General features: G+C 34.4%; 1 protein-coding gene across 4 annotated transcripts in view; it reads left to right on the forward strand.

The window, feature by feature from the left end:
- The window catches only part of MAP3K7 (mitogen-activated protein kinase kinase kinase 7), a 76,607-nt gene that overhangs the window by 25,932 nt on the left and 24,413 nt on the right, over window positions 1-26,262 (forward strand). For 3 of the 4 annotated variants that reach the window (XR_012033864.1, XR_012033865.1, XM_072832047.1), the window contains exons 6-13: window positions 2,135-2,259; window positions 4,802-4,930; window positions 6,888-7,018; window positions 8,583-8,664; window positions 11,909-12,039; window positions 12,681-12,810; window positions 15,929-16,009; window positions 23,919-23,983. Coding sequence is in view for 2 of the 4 variants with exons in the window: in XM_072832047.1 (XP_072688148.1) it covers window positions 2,135-2,259; window positions 4,802-4,930; window positions 6,888-7,018; window positions 8,583-8,664; window positions 11,909-12,039; window positions 12,681-12,810; window positions 15,929-16,009; window positions 23,919-23,983 (874 nt within the window). In the remaining 2 variants the exon portion in view is untranslated. The remainder of the gene's footprint in view (window positions 1-2,134; window positions 2,260-4,801; window positions 4,931-6,887; window positions 7,019-8,582; window positions 8,665-11,908; window positions 12,040-12,680; window positions 12,811-15,928; window positions 16,010-23,918; window positions 23,984-26,262) is intronic. The other variant, XM_072832048.1, reaches the window with a different exon arrangement.

Here is a 26,262-nt window from a genome sequence, read left to right on the forward strand (position 1 = left end):
GTGGGTATTGGCATATACTCTCCTCAGAGTTTGTACAGTTTTCACAACCCGCACCTTGCTTATGTAGATCTGGGGTCCTGAGGATTGTTGTAAGACTCAAAACAATCAAAAACTTTTAATTAGGAATTTGTGGTTCCTTTGGCAGTTTAATTTCCTCAAAAGTAGGCTTTTGATCTCCTTGGTTCCTGTCCGTTTCATGTACCTGTAACTATTACTATAATTCCTTTTAGACAGAATCTTGAACCTGGTTTATTTAATTTCTGGCCACACTGCTTTTTCTCAACTGAGTAGAGGCACCTTGAAGCCGTCAAGTTTTAGTGGGAAATACTTTCTCTTAATTTATTCTTTGCTGCAGTACTGAGTCTTAATGGGCCTTTGTCAGTCTTCTTTCCTGCTATTTGGAGTCTAGAAGCAGCCAGCTTTTCCAGTCCTTTAAGGCCACAAATTTGTCATAGGAGACAAATTTTACCAAATGTTTTACCATGTCACTAATGAATCTCTGTCTTTTCCAGTTTTAGCTTTTTTTGCTGCTTAGTGCTAGGCTAATATCAAATATATTAGATTTTTGTGATAGCTACATCCATTTCTATACCATTTTCTTATATTGGTTAGAGTGGCACTGTTATAATAAGCTCTGAAATATCATGGCTTTACAAAGTACAAGTTTTTTGTTTTGTTTTTTTTTTTACTCATATGATGTCCAAAAGAAATGTTTTTGATTAGTGAGCAGTTTTCACATTGGTGGCTCAAGATCCCAGGCTCCTTCTGTCTTGTAGTTCAAAAGCCTCTGCATTCAGTGGCATATGAGGAAAGGAAAAGGAATATATGTATGTGAGAGATTTTTATGGCCAGGCTTGAAAGCAAAGTACATTTCCATCTACAACCCATTGACTAGAATGGTCATATAGCCACACCTAACTACTCAAGTCTAGAAAATGTAACCTCTGGGCAGCCCGGGTGGCTCAGCGGTTTAGCGCCTCCTTCGACCCAGGGCCTGATCCTGGAGACCGGGGATCGAGTCCCATGTCAGGCTCCCAGCATGGAGCCTGCTTCTCCCTCTGCCTGTCTCTGCCTCTCTCTCTCTCTGTGTCTCTCATGAATAAATAAGTAAAATCTTTAAAAAAGAAAATCTTTTATGTCCAGGAGGGAAAGGAAATGGGGTCAGTGAGCAGCTAACCAGTCTGGCAACATTAGGTTAATCTAACAACTCATTTCTGTTCACCATAAGGTTAATAAAAATAAAATAGTTTATAAACATTTGGACAATGATCCATAATAAGAGATACTTCACAGTCTATCATGTTTACATACTAATGTGTATAAGACTAAAACAACATACATCAAACAGTATTTCATTTTACTAGTTGTGATGTACTTTGATATTTTCTATTCTATTTTTTTAAATGCTTTTATAGTCTACTGAATCAATTTTGTGACCTAGGTTTCCAGATCTCTGATATAGATTTTTATGATTTAGAGGATCCCTCCTGGGTGGCTCAGCAGTTGAGCATCTGCCTTCAGCCCAGGGTAGCCCAGGGTGTGATCCTGGAGTCCTGGGATTGAGACCTACATCGGGCTCCCTGCATGGAGCCTGCTTCTCCCTCTGCCTGTGTCTCTGCCTCTCTCTCTCTCTCTCTCTCTCTCTCATTAATAAATAAAATCTTTTAAAAATACAGATTTTTAAGATTTAGATTTTATGAGTAGGTTTCTGCCTGTAGCTTAAAAAACACTGCAATAGGTAGATTAAGTTTAGGGGGCAAGTGATTTACAAAGGTATTGATATCCACCTACTTCCCTTTCAGGACATATAATGTTTACCTGATAGGACTTTTTTTAAACCCTATGTTTTATTTTCTCCCAGAGAGATGTATAATCAGTAAAGATTATGGAGATAGAGATGGAGACATCAAACTTTTGGCCTAGCAGTCTTGGTCCCAAGAGAACTAGGTTAGGGTCATTTAATTTTTACAAATATTCGTCTGAACCATTAAGCTCTTAGAGTGACCAGGAAACTGGTTGGAAGTTGAATGATGACATTGTGCTTAACCATTTCTATTACCACAAATGTCTCTTCTTTTATTGTAGGAATCAAGTATTGGTCTTACAACCTTTATTTTTGATTTTTTGTAAACAGCTTACTGCTGGTTGCAGGGGGGACAGTTTTAAAAATCTGTGACTTTGGTACAGCCTGTGACATTCAGACACACATGACCAATAACAAGGGGAGTGCTGCTTGGATGGCACCTGAAGTTTTTGAAGGTAAATGACAAAATCATATTGCGATTAATAATCTGCCTTCTTACTCCATGTACATCCGGTGTGTGTTTATGGCTTTATGCTGTTTCCACAGTTTTATTTCTGCATAGTACATATTATAAAGCATATACAGTTGACCCTTGAACAATGCAGAAGTTAGTGGCACTGACCATCCCACACAGTTGGAAATACACATGTAACTTTTGGCTCCCCCAAATTTAACTACTAAGTGACCAGAAGCATTAGTCATAACATAAACAGTTGTTTATCACCTACTTTATATATGTATTATATACTGTATCCTTAAAATAAATTTGAGAAAAGAAAATAGTAAGAGAAATACATTTATAGTATTGTACTGTATTTATCCAAAAAAGAAAAAAAAAAGATACGCATTTAAGTGGACCTCTGTAATTCAAACCAGTATTCACAGGTCAACTGTAGTAAAGTCTAAGGAGTTAGTAAACAAATATAGCCCTAGATCTTAATAGCAATTTGTATTGTCTAGCACTGTTCTATGCAAGTTCAAGTATATATACAGTCAGTCCTCATTTTCATATTCCACCAATTGCAGTTATAAAAACCTGACTATTTTTAACCCTAAAACCAGTATTCTTGGTGCTTTCATGGTTATTTGCAGCCATATACAGAGCAGGGAAAAATTTTGAGTCATCAACACATGTTCCTAACTGAGGAATAAGACAACACACTGCCTTCTTATTTTGCTCTCTACTTAGTGCTTTTTTTTCCTATTTTTTTATGTGCTTTTTGTTGGTGATTTCACTGTTTAAGATGGCCTCCAGAAGCAGCATTGAAGTGCTTTCTAGTGTTCCTATTTATAACAAGGCTGTGACATGTCTTAGAAAATACATGTGCTGGCTAATCTTTATTCAGGCATGATTTATAGTGCTGTTCCATGAGTTCAATGTTAATGAATGTCCAATATATATTAAATAAAGTATCTTAAACAGAAACACATAATAAAACAAGGTTATATATTGATCAGTTGACACTAAGGTTCATAGGAACCTAACCCTGACTGCACCTACGAGCAATGATTCAGCAGTCACTAGTCCAGTCGTCACAAACTGTATAGAACATAAAGACCAAGAATAACAAGAATCAACTGTGCTTTGTATTAGTTTCCTAGCAATTAAAAATTGACAGCCTAAGTTTAAATGAGCATGCCTTAGAAGGAATGCAGGTAATTTGGTTTAAATATAATACTAAGAAAGGCAAGTAACTGATAAACTTGTTTAATTTCTTTTACATCTCTGTACCTCAAGTTATAAAAGAGATCTGCAAGTTTCATAACAGGTTTCTGTATGAAAATATTAAGTTATATTTTAAATGAGAAAAGTTGATTAAAGATGTGGGATTTGTATGTTAGGAAGTATGGCTGTCCAGAAGATTCAGATATGTTTAGTAATCAGATTCTGATTATGGCCTATTTATTTTCTTTTTGGCAAATTTAAAGTATTTTGTTTCTTTGTTTCTAGCCACCTGAGAGAGAAATTTACCGTGCAGTTGGTCACTTGAGTAGAGCTATTTTGCCATAAAATTCAATTAAAAAGTGAATGAACTAGCAAATGTTAAATTATACAATTAACCAAATAATGTCTCTTTTTTAAGTTCATGTGTAGAATACACTGGCTTAAAACTATTCATTTAAAATGTTTTCCTGTGAGTTAGCATAGTTTTACTATAGTGTGAAAAGCAAAAAGATTTATTTATACAAAAGAGGCAAGAAATAAGTTATTTTTAGTATTTAGAGTAGCAAAATTCATACTATGAGGCTATATAGATTTCTTCATTTCTGAAAGATGTCAGCACCTAAAACCAAAATTAGATTGTAATATCATTTTAATGCTTACAGTAGATTGCTTAGTGCATGTGAAGTACACACGCTACATACAAATGTAATTATCACTGTAATCATTGTTCATTCTTACAGTGGGTTTTTTGGGGGTTTTTGGCTGTTTATTGGGCTGATTCACCCAATTTAGTGATCCTATAAATTTTTCAGCATAATCTGCTTACTATAAATTTGTTATCTATAATTTTCACTGCTTACAACTGTTAAGTTTACAAATTAAGAATTTTATCTTGCCAGATATTTAGAAGAAAGTCATAACATTAAATTAGAAATTTCTTCTGCCTTGATAGAGTAGTTCCATCAAGAGAATGAATGGGGAAAGAAAATTTAAGATTAAAAAGTTACAGAAAGGAAAGTACAAATGCTTTATTCTCTACCTTAGAGAAAGTATAAGTCTGAGTAAATAAAAAATAAATCCTGTGCCTCTCAGTGAAAAGGTATGAAGTGTCCAGCTTTCTAAAGTGTTTTTTTAGTGCATTATTAATACTTAATTCATAAGTAAATGTTTTGTTGCAGAGACATAAGGTACTTAGGAAAGAGTAATTTCCCAGCTCTGTGTGTTGTGTCCTCCTGTTTTTGTACACAGTGCTGTTAAAAATTTATGAAAGCAGTTGTTTCTGTAAGTCATGTAGAAAAAGAATCTTGAAATTATACCACCTTTTTCTCTAGGTAGCAATTACAGTGAAAAATGTGATGTCTTCAGCTGGGGTATTATCCTTTGGGAAGTGATAACACGTCGGAAACCCTTTGATGAGATTGGTGGCCCAGCTTTCCGTATCATGTGGGCTGTTCATAACGGTTAGTAAAACGAAGTTTTTCTTTAATATATTTTGTATATTTTCTGTCTGGAAAATTGCGTCTACCTTAAAGAAGACCATTTATCAAAAAAAAAAAAAAAAAGAAGAACGTTTATCCCAAATATTAAAATATCCAGTTCTTTGTTACCAGAATACTTTGCTCTCATCAGTCTCCTACTCTCCCCCAAAATCAAGGAGGGCAGAGGTGAGAGTGGTCCCATCCTTTGCCCAAGGCTGAGGAGGTCTGCTGATTCTGCTGATTAGGGAAGAGCCATCAGTAGACAGCCAGAGCCAAGTACCTAGGTTGGCTTTCTCCAGGGGATAGAGAAGCATCAGATTGGACTCTGTGAAGAAAATAAAATTTTTAAATTAAATTAATAAAATCTTTCTCAAGGTTCAGATAATTGAGGAGATATAACCTTTTCTTTTGAGGGAGTAAAAGATAATAAGAGTTGTTACTTATTAGGCAGAACATAGCGCTTCACATATGCTTTCTTTTTAAAATCTTCTCATTCACCCTTATAAGGGGAGTACTATTATTGCTTCATTTTACAATTTTACAGAGACCGAGACCTAGAGAGGGAAAGGAAGTTGCCCAAGGTCACCAGATTAGTAAGTGGTATTGCTGGGATTCACATCCATATCTTTCTGACTCCCAATGCCCATATTTTTAGGTTATATTGATTTATGAATTCAGTATCCTTATATCCCTCCTGCTCCTTTCAGACATGTAATTGTGATATTTCTAACCACTCAGGATGTTAGAATACATGTTCTTCATTAATCAAGTTACTTCACATTTGATTTGGGAAAATAAACTCTTCATGAAGGGAAATTGCTTAACCTTCCTAATTTTTATTTCACTATTATTTAATTTCTATCAATTGGTTATAATCATTGTGATTATGGCATTTTAATTTTTTTGGCATTTTAATACACTGTTCCACAGATCATAAAATACTTACCTAACTAAGTATCATAGACTTGTCAAACAGTATCATTATCTGAGTAATCCTAAGTGTTTTTATTGGTTTCCTGTACTACTTTTCATTTTACTACCTTTAATGTCATTGTAGAGAATGCTAGAGTAATGACTAAGACAATTTGTTGTGTTTTTCTGTCAATTGTCAGTAAATTATCAACTCGGTAAAGTAAGGAATAAAAGAGCTAACTTGTTGGTAAAATTACAAAGACTTCATAATATTAAAGGCTTTTTTTAAGTTAGGGACCTCACTATAGTATTTACACAAAAGTTGACAGTTTTCTGGCTGTGAAATGATGGATTCACAGCAGCCAAAAAGGTCTGCCACTGACAAAAGAGTTATTTAGAGGTCACTGAGTATAACACCATAGTTGATGACTTTCCTGATATGAAAGAGGATTTTTCAAACACATTTGAAAGTTTTACAGTGAATCTGAAAATATAGTTCAGGTAAGATTACTTAAAACCACCATTTAATTTTTTTTTAATGAAGTGCCCACTAAGCCATTATTATTTGTTACAGGAAAAAGTTTAGAATAAATGAGATAGGGGGCAGCCCTGGTGGCTCAGCGGTTTAGCGCCACCTTCCATCCAGGGCCTGATCCTGGAGACCCAGGATCAAGTCCCATGTCAGGCTCCCTGCATGGAGCCTGCTTCTCCCTCTGCCTGTGTCTCTGCCTCTCTCTCTCTCTCTGTCTCTCATGAATAAATAAATGAAATCTTTAAAAAAAAAAAAAGAATATTTCTATCTTACTCTTACTATAATGCACATAAAAATTTTATTTTAACTTTGCAAAAGGTGTAGCTTCCCCTTTATGAAAATACAATGTTAACAGAAAAAAAAGTACTTCACTATTCCAAAATCTTAAATTACAAGATCTATAAAATAAGTACTGTGTTGGAAATACATATAAAAATTTTATACCATTCTTTTGGATAAATACATTCTTCCCCCTCCTCTAATTTTCAATTCTAGGTACTCGACCACCACTGATCAAAAATTTACCTAAGCCCATTGAGAGCCTGATGACTCGTTGTTGGTCTAAAGATCCTTCTCAGCGCCCTTCAATGGAGGAAATTGTGAAAATAATGACTCACTTGATGCGGGTATAATCCTTCTTTTGAGGGGCTTTGGATTTAGGGGAATTTGATAGATACTGAGTTTGGATGGGGTTTAATGTGAAGAGACATTATTGCTATTTTCTGCTTTATACTTTTCTGTTTTGTCCAGTTTCGAATGGGCATTTATTACTCATATTCAGAGGAGGAAACATCATTTTGGGGAAAAAATCGAGTTCTTTATAATGGAAAGATAACTAGACTTGGTTTCTGAACTTGCTTTTTCCTCTTGCTTAACTTAGTGGACAAATGCGTTTGTCTTGATAGGACTTAGGTATTTTCTGACTCTAATACTTGCCAAACTAAATTTTAAATTTTCTTGAGTACAGATCTTCATCAAGGAGTTATTTATGCAGGGCAATAGAACAGTTGTATACCCAGGCACATTTGTTTAAATGATTTTTACCTTCTGGTGTTTCATTGCACAGTTTTAGCTTTTCATTTGCCATTAAAATGTTAAACTTCTAGGATTTATAGATAGGATTTTTTAATTTAGAGGAACCCTTTCAAATGATTATCAAAATTTCTTAGTCTATAAACAAACAGTTTGAGAATTATTTGAATAATTTTAGGCCTTTAGTTTTGGGTGCACTAATAAAATCTATCGAGTGGTACTTTGACTTGAAAAGTTCACATACTTATGAAAGTGCCTGAATTTCAGAACAGTTTGCTCAATAGAAGAACCCTTCAATCTCCTTACATATAGATTTTCTAAATGGCTAGAGATTTGTTTATTCTATTGAAAATGATTTAGGCAAACCAAGCTTGAAGTAATCTGATTAAAACTTACCATCATATGTGAATTCCAGCTATACATAGGATCCTAGGCCCTAAAGATACATTCATAAGAAATCTACTTCGTCTCCATAGTGAGATACCTTAAAACATTGGGATATAAAAATTGTTCAGATTGTTGTTGTACTTACATGTGCTTTGTCTGATTTGAAAAGAAAACCTTTCCTTTTCTCCCCTAATTTCTAATGTTTGCCCAGCAAAAATTTCCAATATTATATCTCCAGTTTATAGAGGAACAGCCATAATCTATTTTTGATATTCAAAATATTAGTTCTGACAATTATTCTATGGCATACCAAGCTCAACTGTCAGACTGACAGAAATTTCAACAGTTTGGAAGTTTGTATCAGCAGAACATAAATACATTTTATATAATTATAAAAAAATACATTTTATATAATTATAAGGAATGATACTATTATATTACCTATGTTCCTCTAGAAAAATATAGCTGTGTTCTTTAGAACTGTCTAGGCTCTGTGTAAAATAGATACTTAAGTACATACATGGCATTGATCACAGGTGAAATACAAAAGAGTAGCACATTATCATCATCTTTGTAAAACCAAAAACCTAAGGCATATACTGAGTATATGTATCCACAAATTCAATATATGCCTTAGAGAAAATGAAGCAGTATCTTTGCTACTTTCACATCTCAGGACAAGGAAATAATGTGTATTCTTCAAATTAATTTTCACAGGATTTATTTTACGTTAAAGAAATTTTAAATTGTGATTTACTTTTTCATATATAGTACTTTCCAGGAGCAGATGAACCATTACAGTATCCTTGTCAGTATTCAGATGAAGGACAGAGCAACTCTGCCACCAGTACAGGTAAATGGATAGATTGGAAGAGTAATAACCTAATTTTTTTGTCTCTGTTCCCATGAAATTATAATCAAGAGGTAATGAATGATGTCTCCATTTGCATTTTAATTTCTTCGTTTCATATGATTGACTGCAATTTGGGTTTCCAGGTGCATCATTCTTCATGAAGGTATCCAGATTAAAGAGTTACTAAAGATCTGCTTCCAAGTATTAGAATTCTTGCATAGTTAAATATAAAAATATGGAATATTGTATTGCTGGGAATGTCATTCTTTATTTGAAAGAAAATCATTTTTACACAGATAACGGCTTGATCAAATAATATTAGAAATCATTGTAAATGTAAAAATCAGTGTATTTCTTCTTCGTATTTCACCCTACTTTGTAGAAAAGCCTGTAGAAACTCTTATTTAAGAACTCTTGTTTTTAGTTCAAAGTTCCTTAGTTTTCTAAATACAAGGTAATAGTGGGATCCGTAGTATGTGAACATCAAAAAAGACAGTAGAGATAACTCTCTTAGAAAAATTGTGCTTTTCAAAATATATGGCCTTTTAAGTATTTTTATTAAGATTTTATTTTTACTGATCTGTTTCCCCAACCTCGAAAATAATTACGTTTACTTTAAGCTGGCTTAATAGTTATTACCAAATTCCATCTTTACTGAAAATCTGTAAGTTGCTCTGAATTCTAAAGTGAACTTCTCTGAAATTCCATGATTTGTTTCTGCCACCACCTCCAGACTCTCTCCCTGTTTAAGTACTGTGACCTTCAGTCCTTTGATCTTTCCATCTTTTCACTGAGCTCCAGTTCTCTCAGAGCCTTCCTTTCACTTAATTCCAGTTATTTTAATTTCTTGTCTCAGGCTTGTTTGGCTATTAACCACAAGTGGTTAAATCTGACACTTGCAGGGCAGCCTGGGTGGCTCAGCAGTTGAGCATTTGCCTTCAGCCCAGGGTGTGATCCTGGAGACCTGGGATGGAATCCCACGTCAGGTTCCCTGCATGGAGCCTGCTTCTCCCTCTGCCTGTGTCTCTGCCTCTCTCTCTCTGTCTCTCATGAATAAATAAATAAAATCTTAAAAAAAAAAAAATCTGACGATTGCTTTTGCTTGCCTCTGCCAGTATGGGTGCACATGGCTGGAGACAACACGTATTTACTGTCTTCAAACACCTTAGTGATTTAGTGATGCTACATGGCTGTCCTATAATTTAGTCTGTCTCCTCTCACTTAGGTGACTTAACTTTATACTTTAACCTGTCTCCTCAAATGTCAAATAATCTCCTCTTCACTCCTCACTTTCAGCTGATCTTATTTTCTATTTCTTTGAAAAATTGGATTGATCAAAAGGTAGCTTCCAGAAGCTCCCCCACTACATCTGCCCACCGGCCGGTATCTGTGCCCATCTGCTCTACATTCTTTTCTGTTACCATGGCTGAGCTCCTCACCAGAGGCAAGCTTGTCTACTTAGGCAGTGTATCCCATCTGCTCTTCCCAGCAGTTCTTCCCTCGGTCTTTTGCATCATCAGTTTTAGCCTTTCTACTGGAATCATTCATTCCCAGGGCATATATAGTCTGTATTTGCATCCTCTTAGCTTCTCTCTTCCCATTCTCTCTAGTGCCCAGTCCATTTAGGCTTTTATATACTACTACTCCAGAATTACCCCTGTCAATGTTACTAGTTGTCTCCACATGACTAAATTGAAATGATTTTCACTTCTCATTGTTTCTTTAAAAAAAAAAAAAAAAAAAAGATTTATTTATTTAAATAAGCAAGAAGGAGAGAGACCATGTACAGCAAGGGCAGGGGGAGAGGGAGAAAGAGAATCTTAAGCAGACTTCCTCCTGAGCAGGGACCTGACCTGGGTCGTTTTGGTTTTTGTTTTTTTTTAAGATTTTATTTATTTATTCATGAGAGACACACATACACAGAGGCAGAGACACAGGCAGAGGGAGAAGCAGGCTCCATGCTGGGAACCCGACGTGGGAAGTGGGACTCGATCCCAGGTCTCCAGGATCACACCCTAACCCGAAGGTGGTGCTAAACTGCTGAGCCACCCAGGCTGCCCTGACCTGGGTTCTTATGACCTGAGACCTGAGATCATGACCTGAGCCAAAACCAAGAATCAGATGCTTAACCAACTGTGCCACCCAAGTGCTCCTAGTTCTCATCTTTTTTGGCTTTCAGTAACATTTAACACAGTTCATTACCTTCTCCTTATATAGAGCATTTTCTTTAGTTAGTCCACAGGTTACCATATGAGCCTGGGTTTCCATCTTCTATCTCTGGCCACTTTCTCTGATGGTTTCCTATGCTGGTAACTTTTTATCTTCCCAACCTATACATGTCACCATGCCTAGCGCTCAGTCATTAAGGCTCTTTTGTTTATCTCTCTACCCTCATTTCCTCAGTAATCTCATCCAGTATCATAGTTTTATATACCATCTATTTGCTGATGTTTTGCTTCATCCCTGGCCTGAACTTCATACTCCTATATCCAGCTACTTGATATCTAATAGGAACTCAAACTTTTTTTTTTTTTTAAGATTTTTTATTTATTCATGAGAAACACACAGAGAGAAAAAGGCACAGACAGAGGCAGAGGGAGAAGCAGGCTCCATGCAGGGAGCCTGACGTGGAACTCGATCCCGGGTCCCCAGGATCATGCCCTGGGCTGAAGGCGGCGCTAAACCGCTGAGCCACCCGGGCTGCCCAGGAACTCAAACTTAACATATTCCAAACTAAGCTCCTGATATACCCTTCAAATTTAGTTTTCCCATGGTCTTCCCCATCTTGATTAATAGCCACTTTGATTTACTAGCTCAGACTAAGAACCTTACAGTCACCCTTGACTTTAGAAGACTAAGCATTTTGGTTCCCTGTTTCTGCTATCCTTAAGTTTCATTTAAAATGGGTTTGGAGGGCAGCCCGGGTGGCTCAGTGGTTTAGCACCACCTTCAGCCTGGGGCATGATCCTAGAGACCCAGGATCGAGTCCCACGTCGAGCTCCCTGCATGGAGCCTGCTTCTCTCTGCCTCTCTCTCTGTGTGTGTCTCTCATGAATAAATAAGTAAAATCTTTAAATAAATAAATACATACATAAATAAAGGGTGTGGATATCTTCATTGGCTTGAAAAGTCTTAGTTTCGATTCATATCTTGTTAGTTTAGAAAAGAATTTAAATTACATATTATTGAACAAAGCATCTGTATAATTCCCAATTTGTAATCATAAATATTTCTGCTTTCCTAGGCTCATTCATGGACATCGCTTCTACAAATACCAGTAATAAAAGTGACACTAATATGGAGCAAGTTCCTGCCACAAATGATACTATTAAACGCTTAGAATCAAAATTGTTGAAAAACCAGGCAAAGCAACAGGTTTGTTTTGTTACTAAAAGTAAAATCATATGATGACTTTACTAGTAGTCATAACTTTATACTGACTGAAACTATTTGTCATCTTCCATTATACAAATGCTGAATCTTGTTCCTGAAGCAGATAACCATAGAGACATAAAATGAGATTCTCCTACCATTTATCACAATCAAATTGTTTTCCCTTCTGATGATTGCTGCCTTTGCCAATAGTGCAACTCCCTCCCTGTGATGTTCCCTAGCTTTAATGGTTGATTAAAAATGTAAAGTGCTAAAAAAAAACCGGTTCTGCTACCCAGTTAAAGGAATTTGTCCTAAATCTATCATTTCATATTGTTCAGATTTATTATCTTTTTGTGTTGTTGGTTAAAAAGTATTTTAGGTAGTAATTTTATTTATCTTACCTGAGGCATTTAGGTTAACTAATAATTGTAGCCTCTAACTCCCAACTCCAGGGACTGCCCTTTCTTAAAAGCAGCCATCTGTAGCTTGCTCTCCCTTAACCCCTGCAATTTCTTCTCCCTTAAAACTTTCTTTCAGAACAGAACAGAATCCATAAGAATCTTAGGTGATATCTTCCTCCTCCTAGGCTGCCCAGGAGTTTTAAATTTAAAGAGCTTCAGTAATTCTTGTAATTTTAACAGAGTGAATCGGGACGTTTAAGCTTGGGAGCTTCCCGTGGAAGCAGCGTGGAGAGCTTGCCCCCAACCTCCGAGGGCAAGAGGATGAGTGCTGACATGTCTGAAATAGAAGCCAGAATTGCTGCAACCACAGGTAAAAAGGAAACAAAAACCTAAAGAGAAGTGGAAATAAAAGTTTTAATTGTTTCAGTAGTGGGAATGTCAGGTTTTTTGTGTCATAAATTTTTTTCAAGCAGGAAGTAGGCTTACACTATACTTTCTAAGTTTCTAGCCATAATTTGTATGTTTTTCTCCAATTCCAAATAAGGCAAGTATGACTTACAAAATTATTTGGATCATAAAATATATTTTTATTAAATATAAATCTTTCACCTCAACCATGAGGTCAAAATTTAAGTAGGAAATTGAAATCTTGCCAAAATTAGAATGTTTCAGCAGATTTTTAGTGATTATACTAGAAATTGTGCTGACTTCAAATAATAGCAAATATTTTGTTTTGAAATTAGCAGAAAAATGTACTCTAGATCCAAATATGATTTGGCCATACTGTGTGTTCCTCTTCCTTCCAGTAGCAAGAATAGCCAAGTTGGTATAGATAATTCTTTTAATTGTTATCTAAAAGATCATGGTAATTTTATTCAATCCTGGAAAAGCTAGTATTTGAATTCCATTTTTTCACTTAAATGATTAATGATTAATTACTGAAGGACTGGTTTTCACAAAAACAATTACAGTTGACCCTTGAACATCACAGGGGTTAGGGATATCAACCTGCCTTGCAGTTGAAAATCCACATGTGCCTGGGTGGCTCAGTCAGTTGAGCATCTGACACGAAGTCTTCTTAAGATTCTCTCCCTCTCCATCTGTCCCTTCTCCACTCACTCTCTCTTGCTTTCTAAATGAATAAATAAAATCTAAAAAATAAATAAATCTTTTTAAAAAAGAAAATCCATATGTAACTTATGACTCCCCCAGAACTTAAGAATATTATAAGGAGAATAGGGGCACCTGGGTGGCTCAGTGAGTTGGGCATCTGCCTTTGACTCAGGTCATGATCCCAGGGTTCTGGGATCGAGCCTGCTCAGCATGAAGTCTGCTTCTCCCTCTCTCTCTGTTGTTTCCACTTCTTGTAATCCCTCCCTTTCCCTCCCTCTCTCTGTCAAATAAAATCTTTTTAAAAATGTAAGGAAAATACATTAATAACACTATATTGTATTTTTTTTAACCATGTATAATTGGACCCTCGCAATTGAAACCCATGTTGTTCAATGGTCAGTTGTATATATTTTATTACCTGAGTGAATTACCAGTTTTTAGCTAGGTAATGCTGGTTTAATTTGTTTTCGTTCCAGTTCTTCCAGGGGTAGAGGAAAGCTAATTATAAAAGTAAATACATTTCTTTTGTGGAAAATGTGGAAATAAAAACAACCAAAAACCAGTTTTCCTTAACTGTCCCCCTAAGAGATAAACTCTTAACAATTTTGTGTCTTTACTTCTAGTCTTTTAACCGTATGTATGTATACATGTGTATTTTCATGCATATTAGTATGTATATTTCTTAACTTAGCTAACCAGGTTTCTTTGGAGTTTTTTTAGGTCTTTTTTTCTCATTTGTTTTTTTTTTTCTTCTAAATAGAATGTTGTCATTTTTTGTGGAGCTCTTTTCAGAAAGAAGTTTCCCAGAAGACCATCATATTGTACTTGTCTTCATCTAATAATGAACACTGATTATATTAGCATTAGAATCAGCTAGCTACAACAGAATATTCAAAATAGCAGTGTCTTTAACACATAAGCTTTGTTTTTCATACATAGAGAAATTTGAAATTTGCTCTATGATCTTAGACAGCTGAGCTCCTCTGTCTCTGGGCCACAATTCTATTGTGTGGCTTCCATCTTCAAGGTTATTTTGTGCTCTAGAATAGCTATCATAATTTCAGTCATCACACCCACAATCCAGGCAGCAAGAGGGGAAAATTAGAAGGCCATAGGATACATGCCCAAGTTCTTTCAAGGATCTTTACCAGAAGTTTCCCCTATCTACTTCCATAGAGATGCCTTTGGCCATAGTAATAGATGGCTACATGGGGCTGCAAGGAAAAAACGGATCTGTGATCTTTTATGTAGGAACATTGCTGTCCTGGGTAAAGTCAGTGTGCTGTTGCTAAGAAAGAGGGGAAGAATAGAGATTGGCAGGGGACTAGCAATCTTTGCCACACAGATGGATCTTCATAAATGATCAAATTGAATGGAGCTTACCAGCCACTAACAAGCTCTCCTACTCTCTGAGTCACAAGTGTTCTTCTGTGGAGTGAGGGCATCTCAGTATAGCATTAGATGAATAGTGTATACAGTGACACATCTTCACACTTGGGAAACCTTTCACTTTAGAGATGTCATTCAAGTTAGATCTGCTAAATAATAATTACTGCTCTAAAGTGGTGTTATAATTTATATCTTTTCTGGTCAGGTACTGGTTTATAATTATTCTGTACAGAAGTGATACTTCAGTAGGTTAAAAACAACCACATATATTTAAATTATCCTACCCTCTAAATGTGGAACAGATGTTGAACATCCACTGAATTTTATACAGTTCAGATTTTTTTAATGAATTGTCTTACTTTGAAAGATTCATATTCTCCAGCTTTTAACACTGTTCACATTTAATGGGAATGTACTTTGACCTTTGGAAACTACAGCAAATATTCAGCTGAATAGAAGTGTATGTAAATATTTATTTACAAAAGCATATATGTTTTGTACTTTGATTCAATAATTACCATTTAATCACAAATTTCACTTTATAGCAACTTCAAGAAACATCTAATTTGAACATATATTCCTTTGTTTGTGTAATTAAAACAAATATGGTGGCTTATTTCTTTTTAACTCCTGTCTCCCTTCCCACTTTCATCCTAGCCCTCCATCGCTTATCAGTGATTCCACTTAGGTAGATTGTTTCCCATGTTTGAAATTTAGCTTCCTCACTACTGTGCAGCTTTGTCTCTGTCCTTTTTTTTTTCCCCCTGCTAATTAAAACCAGTATGTGAAAATCTTTATTGATAGTTTGTTTTCTCCTAAATCATGCCTTTTCTTAGCATGAATGAAAAGTTAGATAGTTCTGCATGCCATTCTGCATGAAGTATTAACATAACTATTTGAAAATTATTCTGTTTTTGTAGTTAATCGTTTTCTGTGTTACTGTTTGTGGTTGTTTGCATGTATACTGTATATATATGTTTTTGCAGCCTATTCCAAGCCTAAACGGGGCCACCGTAAAACTGCTTCATTTGGCAACATTCTGGATGTCCCTGAGATCGTCATATCAGGTATCATAGACCACCTGAGTTGGTCTAATAGCTGTGGGACCGGAATAATGATCCCTGGTACTTATAAAATGCTTCTTGCTCCAATTGTTATAGGACATAAAAATAGATACCTTGCATGCAGTGATTAGGGAGACAGACTGAAAGGTAATACATTTATATATACTGAAGCAGACTTGACAGGATACCTTAAATCTCCAAAAATGAGGGTAGCATAGAAGGCAAAATAAACCTTTTCTCAGAAGGGGAGAATACCAGCCTAGAATTTTATCAGCTTCCTCCCTGCTTTTAAGTGAGGTGAGCTAAACCAAGACTTTATTTGCACCCAGCAGAAAAAGGAAACAACTGTTTAAAATATTTACTGTTCTTGGCTCCTTTCCTTCCTTAGTTTCTACTTTTGGGGTTCCTTTTAGACTTCCTATCTAAGCCTCTTTCTGTTGGTAGCAAGTGAAATTTGAAGTTAAGAAAAGAGAATTGCTAAATAACATTTTGCCTTAACCTAGAAAATAGAAACAAAGTAAAAGAGATTTGCTGTTTTGCATGGTATCTTGCCAAAGAATCATGGTCAGTTCTGATTCTTGTATGTTATCAAGAGAATCTTCTTGCAAACTACATGTTTTTATACCTAACTAGCACATGGTACTTCAATGTCTTAAATTGGTAAATTGCATTTATTTGTTATGGTGATAATTTCATAGATAAATCTCAATCACCGTTTTTGACAGACAACAAACGTGTGTCATCAAAATTAATCATTTATTACTCTGTCTGCTTTGGGTTTTCCTCTACCTCTTCCCCGTAAAGAAATACACAGTTTTCCCACACACATTTATGGGTATGTTTTGGGTAAATTCCTCAGGGCTATGCATTGCCCGTGATTGTGCTTTTAAAATAGTTTTGTTTCGTAGTTTAATACCTACAGGTCATTTTCTCCTCCAATAAAGTGAAAACAGAATACAGACCATGTCTTCATTATATATTATTGATTGTATCAGCAGCTATCTGGCACTGGGCCTCATGCGCAGTATTTAATAAATATGTGCCTGTTAAATGAACCAACTATTATTGACCTCCCATGGCTAGGAACTAGGATACATATAAAATCTGTATAAACTATAAATATGCATAAAACATAATTCTTAGGTACTTTGTATAAAACCACTTTATATTAGATTAATTTTTATTTTTTCAAAGTGATTTATTTTATAACATCATCATTATTGCTGTTCAGGGAAAAGAGTTTAACCTATTTCTCACATAGCAATTTCGTTAATTGAGTCATGGCCTGCATGCATAATTAACAGAGTACTTGAGATTATTTCACCTCCATACTGAAAGGTACTGTGTTTAGGGGCATATTATTTTGACTAAAGAAGTAGCAACATTTAGACATACATACTATGAAGCTGTGATTACTTTAAATGTTTGAATCAGGAGTATTTAGGCATATGGCAATATAGTCTTAATCCATGTCTTATGAGTAAGCACTAATAATATATACAAACTCATGTAGTGAACAGTGTAGCCAGTACTGTACAAAATAATGAGGGAGAGAAAAGAGAAAGAAGAGTTTTGATGGTTCTCAACCAGGATGAATATGCCCTCCAGGGGATATTTGGCAACATCTGGTAACATTTTTGGTTGTCACAAGTGGCAGGTGGCAAATAGTGGGAAGGACCCCGGGATGCTGCTAAACACCCTACAATGTATCAAACAGTGTTCCACAAGCCAAGAATTATCCAGCCTAATATGACACTTGGTCAACCTGCCAAGGCTGAGAAACCCTGCTTAAATGTTCTTGTGTGGCCTATAAAGTAGTTTAAGGTACATTATCTCAATTGACCTCTATAGCAGTCTTAATAACTAGGTTACCAGATAAAATTAACAGCTGTTTTATAAATGAGGAACTTAATCTAATGAATTTTGAGTGGTTTTCTCAGAGCCACATAGCCAGGATCCCAAACTAGATCTGATTCCAATCACATCCATTTTCTCCTCTTTTGTTTGAGGAGGAGAAGACAGAAAAATTGTCTTGCTCCTTTTTAGTGTCCACATTAAAGAGACCTTTTTGGCTAACAGACCCTCTTTTGACACTATGTCCTTATAGAGTCAGGAAACTATAATTCTGCTCTTAATTGCCAGAGCAACAATGCTGTTCACATAGAAATAGTATTCAATAACACATTTTATTAAATATTCTTGGTGACTTTTTTTCCCCCAGATATCTAAACAGTAACCTAATCAGTTTTTACTTTCTTTAATAAAAGATTAATACAAGCACTGGACTTATAACAATTGGACATAAGAGCGAGATATTAATGTATTCTTAGGTTGTATTTTTAAATTAAATATAAAAATATAACCCATGCTTTGGGAGTACTTCAGATGTCTTACATGGCCATTTTAAATTACAAAGAGGGATACTTAATTGCCAGAATTTCTTGGTACCTTGTGCAGTTTTTTTCCTGAAAGTCTGTTTCCCATAAGTTCTGTGGTATTAAATACCTCTTGATAATACCCAAACTGGTATTTATTAATATTGGATCCCAATTGTAAGCACTTTTTTAAAATATAACTATATTTTTTATCTTATCTGTTATGAATAAATATAAGCAAAGTAAATATAAGTGTAGAAGTTTCTTGCTCAGGATTTAAACTATTTGACCTACCATTTTCTAATCTATTCGTTTATTGAACATTACAAAATGATAAGCTGAAATGAACTTTGAGAAGAGGAAATAGCCTTTCTTAAATGTCTTCTAAAACTTGGAAATTTTAAAAACATAATCATTTCTCCCGTTTAGCCGGTACATTTTAACTTGTATTACTTTTATTTGAAGAAAAGGTGAATGACTGGCATGTTATTAGATTGCTTTAAATTTACTAATTTTTTTTCCTCCCAAGATTTTAATAAGAATATGATTTTTTATTTATTGGGTTTTTCCACTTGATTTTTTTACTTTCCCACATTCATTTTTGTTACTCTCCAAGCTTCCAAGGTTCTATTCCCTCCCCCAATCTTTATTTCATATACTCAAATGAAATAGGGATTATGAATTGTGAAACTATATAATACGTTTTGATAATAACATTTACTGGTGTTAGAATACCTAAATTTTGCATTTCTTTCAAAGATGCAGATGCCAGAGATAAACAGGTAAAATGTCCAAAAAAAAATTAACAAAACAGGAGCAACAAACTTTTCCCATTTAAAGCATGGAGTAAGAGACTTGAGTAGTTAAGTCATGATTTTGTTCATGGCTTTAGTTTGAGTGGTTGAAAAAAGTCAGCAGTTCTGCTCCTGTGTCCTTGAGTGAATAGTTACAGCACGTAAGGAAATCAACTGCAGTAATAATGTATTTTGAAATCCACTGAAAAAAAGGTACTATTTAAGTACATACAAAAGATTTAATTGAAACATTTATCTTCTATACTTCTTCTCTTCTAATATGAAATTCCTTATACAGAGTTTATACCAGATTGCTATCCTAAAATGATCTGTATTTCCAAATATTGCAAAAGTAAATTTTTCCAAATACTGATACTGTGTGACTACCGGAATTTTGAATATATCTTTAAAAAAGTAAACCATAAAGTTTTATAGGATATTTATATTTATACCCAGTGGTACTGAATTTCTTTGTTCAGACTAAATTATAATGCTTGAGTTGATTTAAAACACTTGAAAATTCTCATTTATTCTGTAGATAAGAATAGCTTTAATGTACTTCAATTTGAGATCCTTGAATAGTGGTGCTTCAGTATACCTTTTGCAAGGCTAAAATAACATGGCATAGCATTTTAGAATCATAGTATGCTTTGACCAAAGATGGTACTCCATCTTATATACTGTACTTAAGGATATAAGAAATAATGAAGATTGAATATGCAAAATTTTTAAAAGTCATGTAAAATATTTTTGCCCAGGACCCTGAAGAACCTGAACTTAACTGATATTCTTGTTTGTAATACAGTTCTTAAAGCTGAAAGAAACTTCAGGTATCCTTATAATTTCAGCTGCATTTAGATATACTTACTGAGAAAAATTTAATGAATACTTACATTTAATTTCAGTCAGACACGTTTAGGTCTACATTAGTTGTTTTCAAGAGTATGATGAGTAGTTAAATAGAATAAGTAGAGTATGGGAGATCCCAGGCATATTTAACAAAAATAAATGGTAGCTCAATGTCTCATACTTACACCTTTTCCTGCTTCAGAAGTTTCAGCTATCTTAGGGAGTTGGCAGATGGATTGGACTGGTGGAGGACAGTGCACTGAGGGCTTTGTAGAATGCTGGATAGCTGGAGGCTGTAATACTATTCAGAGACACTTGGGCACTATTTTGCTTTCTCCCATCAGGACAAGAATATAACCTTTTATTTTTTTTATTTTTTTTTTTTAAGAATATAACCTTTTAATACTATATTTGGTTCAAGAACCAGTACATACTAATGTTTTATAAACATTACTTCAAGTACATAAATTATTGGTTCATTTTCTCCCCCCCAAATAGTGCAGTGCTGATGTGAAGAGACAGTGAGATAAGAAGTAGACTTTACTAGATTTGGCAAGTTCCTACCTTGGACACATAGTGTCATTAGCAGCTATAAATCTTTGGATTAGGGACTCTGAGGCTCAAGGAGAGCTATGCTGAAATATATCTGCTTCTGTCATGTGTTGTAGCCACATCACCTTCAATAAAATTCTGTATTTGTGGCTAATTAAATAGGGAAGTTCATCTAACCAATATTAAAGAGAATGTTTAGTAGTCTCTTTATGTATTTTAGCCTATCAGGATCACTTTTTGTAATCAAAAAATTGAACTCTTACCTAATAAAAGCTAGTGTGTTAGAAAGCAAAACATCAATAATAATTACTTTCCTTTGATAGAAGGAAAAAAAAAAAACCCACCCTGAAGGGCCTTCTAAGGAATGACACAGAATTTATTGAAATAAATAAAAGAATATGAAATTTGTGGCAGCCTAAATGAGAACATATATTTCTAAATTGCATAGTTTACCATGAAGTGGTGATATAATACTACAGTGTATATAGTGCTATACAAAATTTTTTAAATCTTATGTATTTTACAGATGAAGAGAACAGTGTCCCACAATTTTAATATTCAAAACTTATGAATCTCAAAATTTCCAACATTTAGTGAAGAGATGTCTCCAGGAAAATGTAGCATTGAATTTTACATGAAAAGAGCCTTCAGGAAGTTTGGAAAATAGAAAATTAAGAGTAGTTAAGGTAAGGAAAACAATGAGCTTACTTAAACCAATTGGAAAAGACACAAGAGTGACTGGGAAGGTGGACTCTGTTCAAATCAGTTTAGGAAATAAGTTGTACTTAAAAGAGCAGCTTTTTGAAGAGATGAATTCTGTTTTTGTGATATTATAAAAAACAGTTAAATTGGCCTGTAACCCGCTATCTCAACCACCCTTTCTTTTAGGGGGGAAAGGGATTATGGGCGGGGGTGGGGGTGGCTGGGGAATTATGATGAGCTAGGGATATAGTATATTGGTGCTCTTACTTAGAAAAGTTGTTCTAAAAAAAATGTCACTTATTCCCTGTCATAAGTCCTAAAAGTTCCAGAATTTATTACAAAATGAAATACTCAGGATGCTTTTGCAGGTTTCGTATTCCTCCATCAGGCATCTGTAGACATATTGGCCTTTGATTCTACTTTTTTCATTTATACTACCATGTGTAATATAGGTATGCATATGATAAAGAACTACGAAAAAATGTAAAATGAGTGAGTTTCTAAATTAGTATTTAGTTGCAAAAAAAAGTTCAGAATCAAGCTAAATTTACTGAGAACATACTCTAATTTTCATTTGCAATAATAGTTTTATTTTTTTTTTACATTCACATTTCTAAATTATGACTTAAAATTTAATATTGGAGCAATAAGTATTTGTTGATTGCAGTCCTTTTTTGCTTTGTCTAAACTATTTGCCAGATGGTTTTCTGCCATGGTTATGCTAATTAAAATGCATTGCCTAATATTGCTTGCTTTGACTCATGTTGTAGCTTGAAGATTTCTCATTTTATGGCATTTGTTAACTGTGTCACTTCTTATTTACCCTACTTCCTTAAAAGTTTTTATTCCCCTTCCTTCTACTACCCCACTTAGATTTGAGTTTGCTTTTGTTGTTATTGCAGTGGTGATGTAATGATTTTTAGACACATGTGCTGGGTGGTTCCCCAGATTCACAAATGTTGCTAATCTGAAAAGAGAATTCCAGACACTTTTACAAGCCTGTCTCATCTCAGCTAATTTTAGAATGATTGTGTTGAATGAAATGTGTCTAAAATTGCTTATTAGTCATGGTGGTGGCAATCTTTCTGTCCTCAGGAAGCAGGAATAGTTAAAATTTTTCACAAAAGTATCTTAGTGTGCCTGATTGAACAAATGTACTGTTATTTATGTTATTTTAATTTGTATCCAAAAGTTGGAACTTGGAATGAAATGAAATTTCAAGTAAATTTGAGCTAAAATTCTGCAGAGAATTCTAAAACATAGTTTAAAATGAAAAAAAGTGATGATATCTTATAAATTTGAGTGTGGCTATAAACTTGAGTTCTTATATTTACTACACATATTACTTCATTAAACTTCATTCTGTTGTAAGGTCCCTTTAGTTTACATGCAAAATAATCAGATTAAGATGTTAAATTATATTGCTGATTGTTTTTAAAATAAGATTCTTAGGATTATAGAAATATAAATTTTTTTAAAGATTTTTATTTATTTATTCATGAGAGACACAGAGAGAGAGGCAGAGACACCAACAGAGGGAGAAGCAGGCTCCATGTAGGGAGCCCAACGTGGGACTCGATTCCAGGTCTCCAGGATCATGCCCTGAGCTGAAGGCAGGCGCTAAACCGCTGAGCCACCTGGGCAGCCCTAGAAATATAAAATTTTAAGAACAAATTCTGTCTGCTAGTTGGGCCAAAATTTTTAGAGTGCATGTTGAGTGCTGCCTACTAGTTGAGAAATTATATAATAGAGCTTTCAGAGTTAAAAGAATTCTGAGTATTTTATCAGCTGTTTCTCACAATATTTTGGTGTTTCCTTTTAGACAGCTGATCTCTCATCTTAGAAGATACCATATAAAAAGCTCTATTCCCAAATAAAAGTACCAAGTGAAACTGTTGCTTAATTCATTATGTTTATGTTTGTAACATTTTTTCATAACTGCTTTTTAGGTTAAGTTATTATTAGCGTGGAAGTTCCTAAAGCAGGATTAACACAATAGCCATCTCAAAAAACGCTGTATATTTGAGAATGGAATGAGGGTCATTCATCTTCAGTAGAAAATTAAAAGTTATTCACCAAAAATGAACTACTAGATTCTTACAAAGATTAATGGGATTAAGTAAGTGTGCCTCAGTATAATAAATTTAAGCCTAAACATCCTTGTAGGCCCTGAAGAACAAGGTACTGTTGTTGGTTAAAGGCAGTCATGTCATACAACTTCCTGGCTAGCTGTCTTGCTGTAGAAACTGTAACGTAAGGCCCTTGAAATAGATGCCATCATCAGCCCCAGCCCACAAGCATTCATCTATTTAAATACATGACAGAAGATGGTGCAAGAGAGTTCAGTAGCTATTCATGTGGAGTAGGAGTGGTTAATTGTATTAGGACCTACTTTGCCGTAGACCAGCAACTTTTGAGTTAAAACTCTGCAGCTGTTTCTCTTCTTTTCCTTACAACATTCTCTTCTTTTTTTTTTTTTTTTAACAATAAACTAACTTAATTATTTTTTCTACAAACATTTTGTGTAGATCCACGGAGCAACAAATTTCAACTTCCTACTGTAGCAGTAACAACCTTGTTATCTGTTTGAATAGATCTCAGTATTCTACTTTTTTTTTTTTTTTTTTAATCCTTTAAAAGGCAACGGACAGCCAAGACGTAGATCCATCCAAGACTTGACTGTTACTGGGACAGAACCTGGTCAGGTAAGACCTAACATTTGAACCTTCTATCTTTGAAGAATAATAATGAGCAGAGATAAAGAGTTAACTATAATGTATACACTCTGCAGAATTAGTTTCCTGAGTTGACCTAAAATCGTAGTAGAGACGTTCATTGGCACTTGAATTTAAATACTTTGGAAAAAAAGTATATATGCCATTATTAGTTTAACATGAGGGATAATTTATCATGGTAGGTTAATTCAATAGTGCTCCATGTGCATTACATGGTTTCTATATATGATTTAATAAGGAAGTATCAGCCTTGTAATTTAACAGTTTCTTGTTATCCTTGTCCTCAAAAGTTAATCATTAGTGCAGTCTCCTTTTTATGAGGTGAAAAAAAATATTTTTACTAATTATTAATATTTACTAGTGAATATTTCCTCAAGAAAATGTCACTCTTGTGGCATCACATAAGACACTGACAGATCTAGATGACTCTAATATCTTTTAATTTGTTTTGTCTACTGGATTTATATTTTTGTGAAGTATGCTTAAGACATTCCTAAGCAGATGGATAAATTCCAGAAAGGCTTTCATCGCAGTTGCTAAGGTTTTCTTCCTCTTGTATTTCTGGACTTTCTTCTAAACTCCTCTTATCTCTTTATCACTTTCTTTCTAAATGATCCAAACACTGTTCTAATTTAAGCCGTTACTGACTAGCACAGAGTTTTAACCAACAAGTATATACAAATAGCATTTCGGTCATTATTTTTTCTGTTATTCAGATCAATATACTGGACATATATAATATGATATTTTTAAAATGAATGAGAACTAATTATGAAGTATTTTTATTTATTTTCACTTGTGTTGAAATGAATGTTAGTACAGCATACATCTGAAGTAATAAAAATATCACATTGTATCAGGTAAAATTATAGGATTATATATTATAAACAAAGTGATTTAATTTATGGTAAAATGCACAAGTACTTTTCATTCTAGAAAAGTGTTTTATTATTATTTAATTTTTATAAATATTTTAAATTTTAAAGAATCTTTGTAGTCATTAAAAATTTGAAAGCCCTTTATGGCCATCAACTTAACTAACAAAAGCACTTGAGATATTTATGGTAAATATCTTTATTCTTTATTCTTTATATCTGGAAATATTTCTATTTCTTACAATACCTATACATATACTCAAACATGCATATATACACAGACACATTATACATATATATTAAATTATTTTTATATGATATTAAGTAACCCTAAATCTGAAAGTATTATGGATGAATACAGGCATTTTATTTCATTTATTTAATGGGTTTTTTCATTATATTTACTTTTGTAAAACCCCAAAACTTTTGAATGAAATTTCGCACTTTCTCACCCTCAAATACTTCAAGTATTAATGAGGGCATTTAGTAACAGATAGTTTGGCATCTGGTATTTGCTTTGATTCCTTAGAGGCTTGATGAGCTCAGCCTTTTTAACTTTGTTTACTATTGCCATTGATATTCCAGTTATGAGAAACTCTAGCCAAGTATTCTCCCTTTGACTGAGAATGCAAAGCCTGTTCTAAGGCAGTTCAGGAGCATCTGCTAACGCAAGTGCTTTTCTCTGTACTCTATACTAAAAGCATCACTGTAATTGAGGACTGACCTCACCATACCAAAGCTTCCTTATTTCATCACAGGTTCTATATTAATTGAGATTTTGATTGCTACCCTTTCATACCTTCAGTAGGAAAACACTAGAACTGAGGCAGACTGTGGTTGTGTGACAATCATTGCATGAATTGTCATGGACTACTACAAAAGATTTGGAGTGAGGGGGAATTTGGTGTGGTAGTACAACCTGTTCTAAAACAGATGATATATAACCATTATGTAGCCAGTTTTTACATTGATCCATTCTTTCAAAATTAAGTATTATAAACTTAAAATGCTAGTTTGGGATGAGGCTGGCAAATAGTAATTCTAATGCACTGTGAAAACATTTTCTTCTGAAGTGTTAGGATAAATGACCATTAAATATTTTTAATTACTCATGAAAATAGCATTAATTATTTGAAAAAAAATCATGCACATTATGGATTTTTCAAAATTAAAAGTATAGTTCTTTTTTTTTTAAGATTTTATTTATTCATTCATGAGAGACACACAGAGAGAGAGAGAGAGAGGCAAAGACACAGGCAGAGGGAGAAGCAGGCTCCACACAGGGAGACCAATATGGGACTCGATCCCGGGTCTCCAGGATCACGCCCTGGGCTGAAGGCGGCGCTAAACCACTGAGCCACCCGCGCTGCCCAG

Source organism: Canis lupus, chromosome 7, assembly GCF_048164855.1.
Source record: "Canis lupus baileyi chromosome 7, mCanLup2.hap1, whole genome shotgun sequence".
NCBI classification, from domain to species: Eukaryota; Metazoa; Chordata; class Mammalia; order Carnivora; family Canidae; genus Canis; species Canis lupus.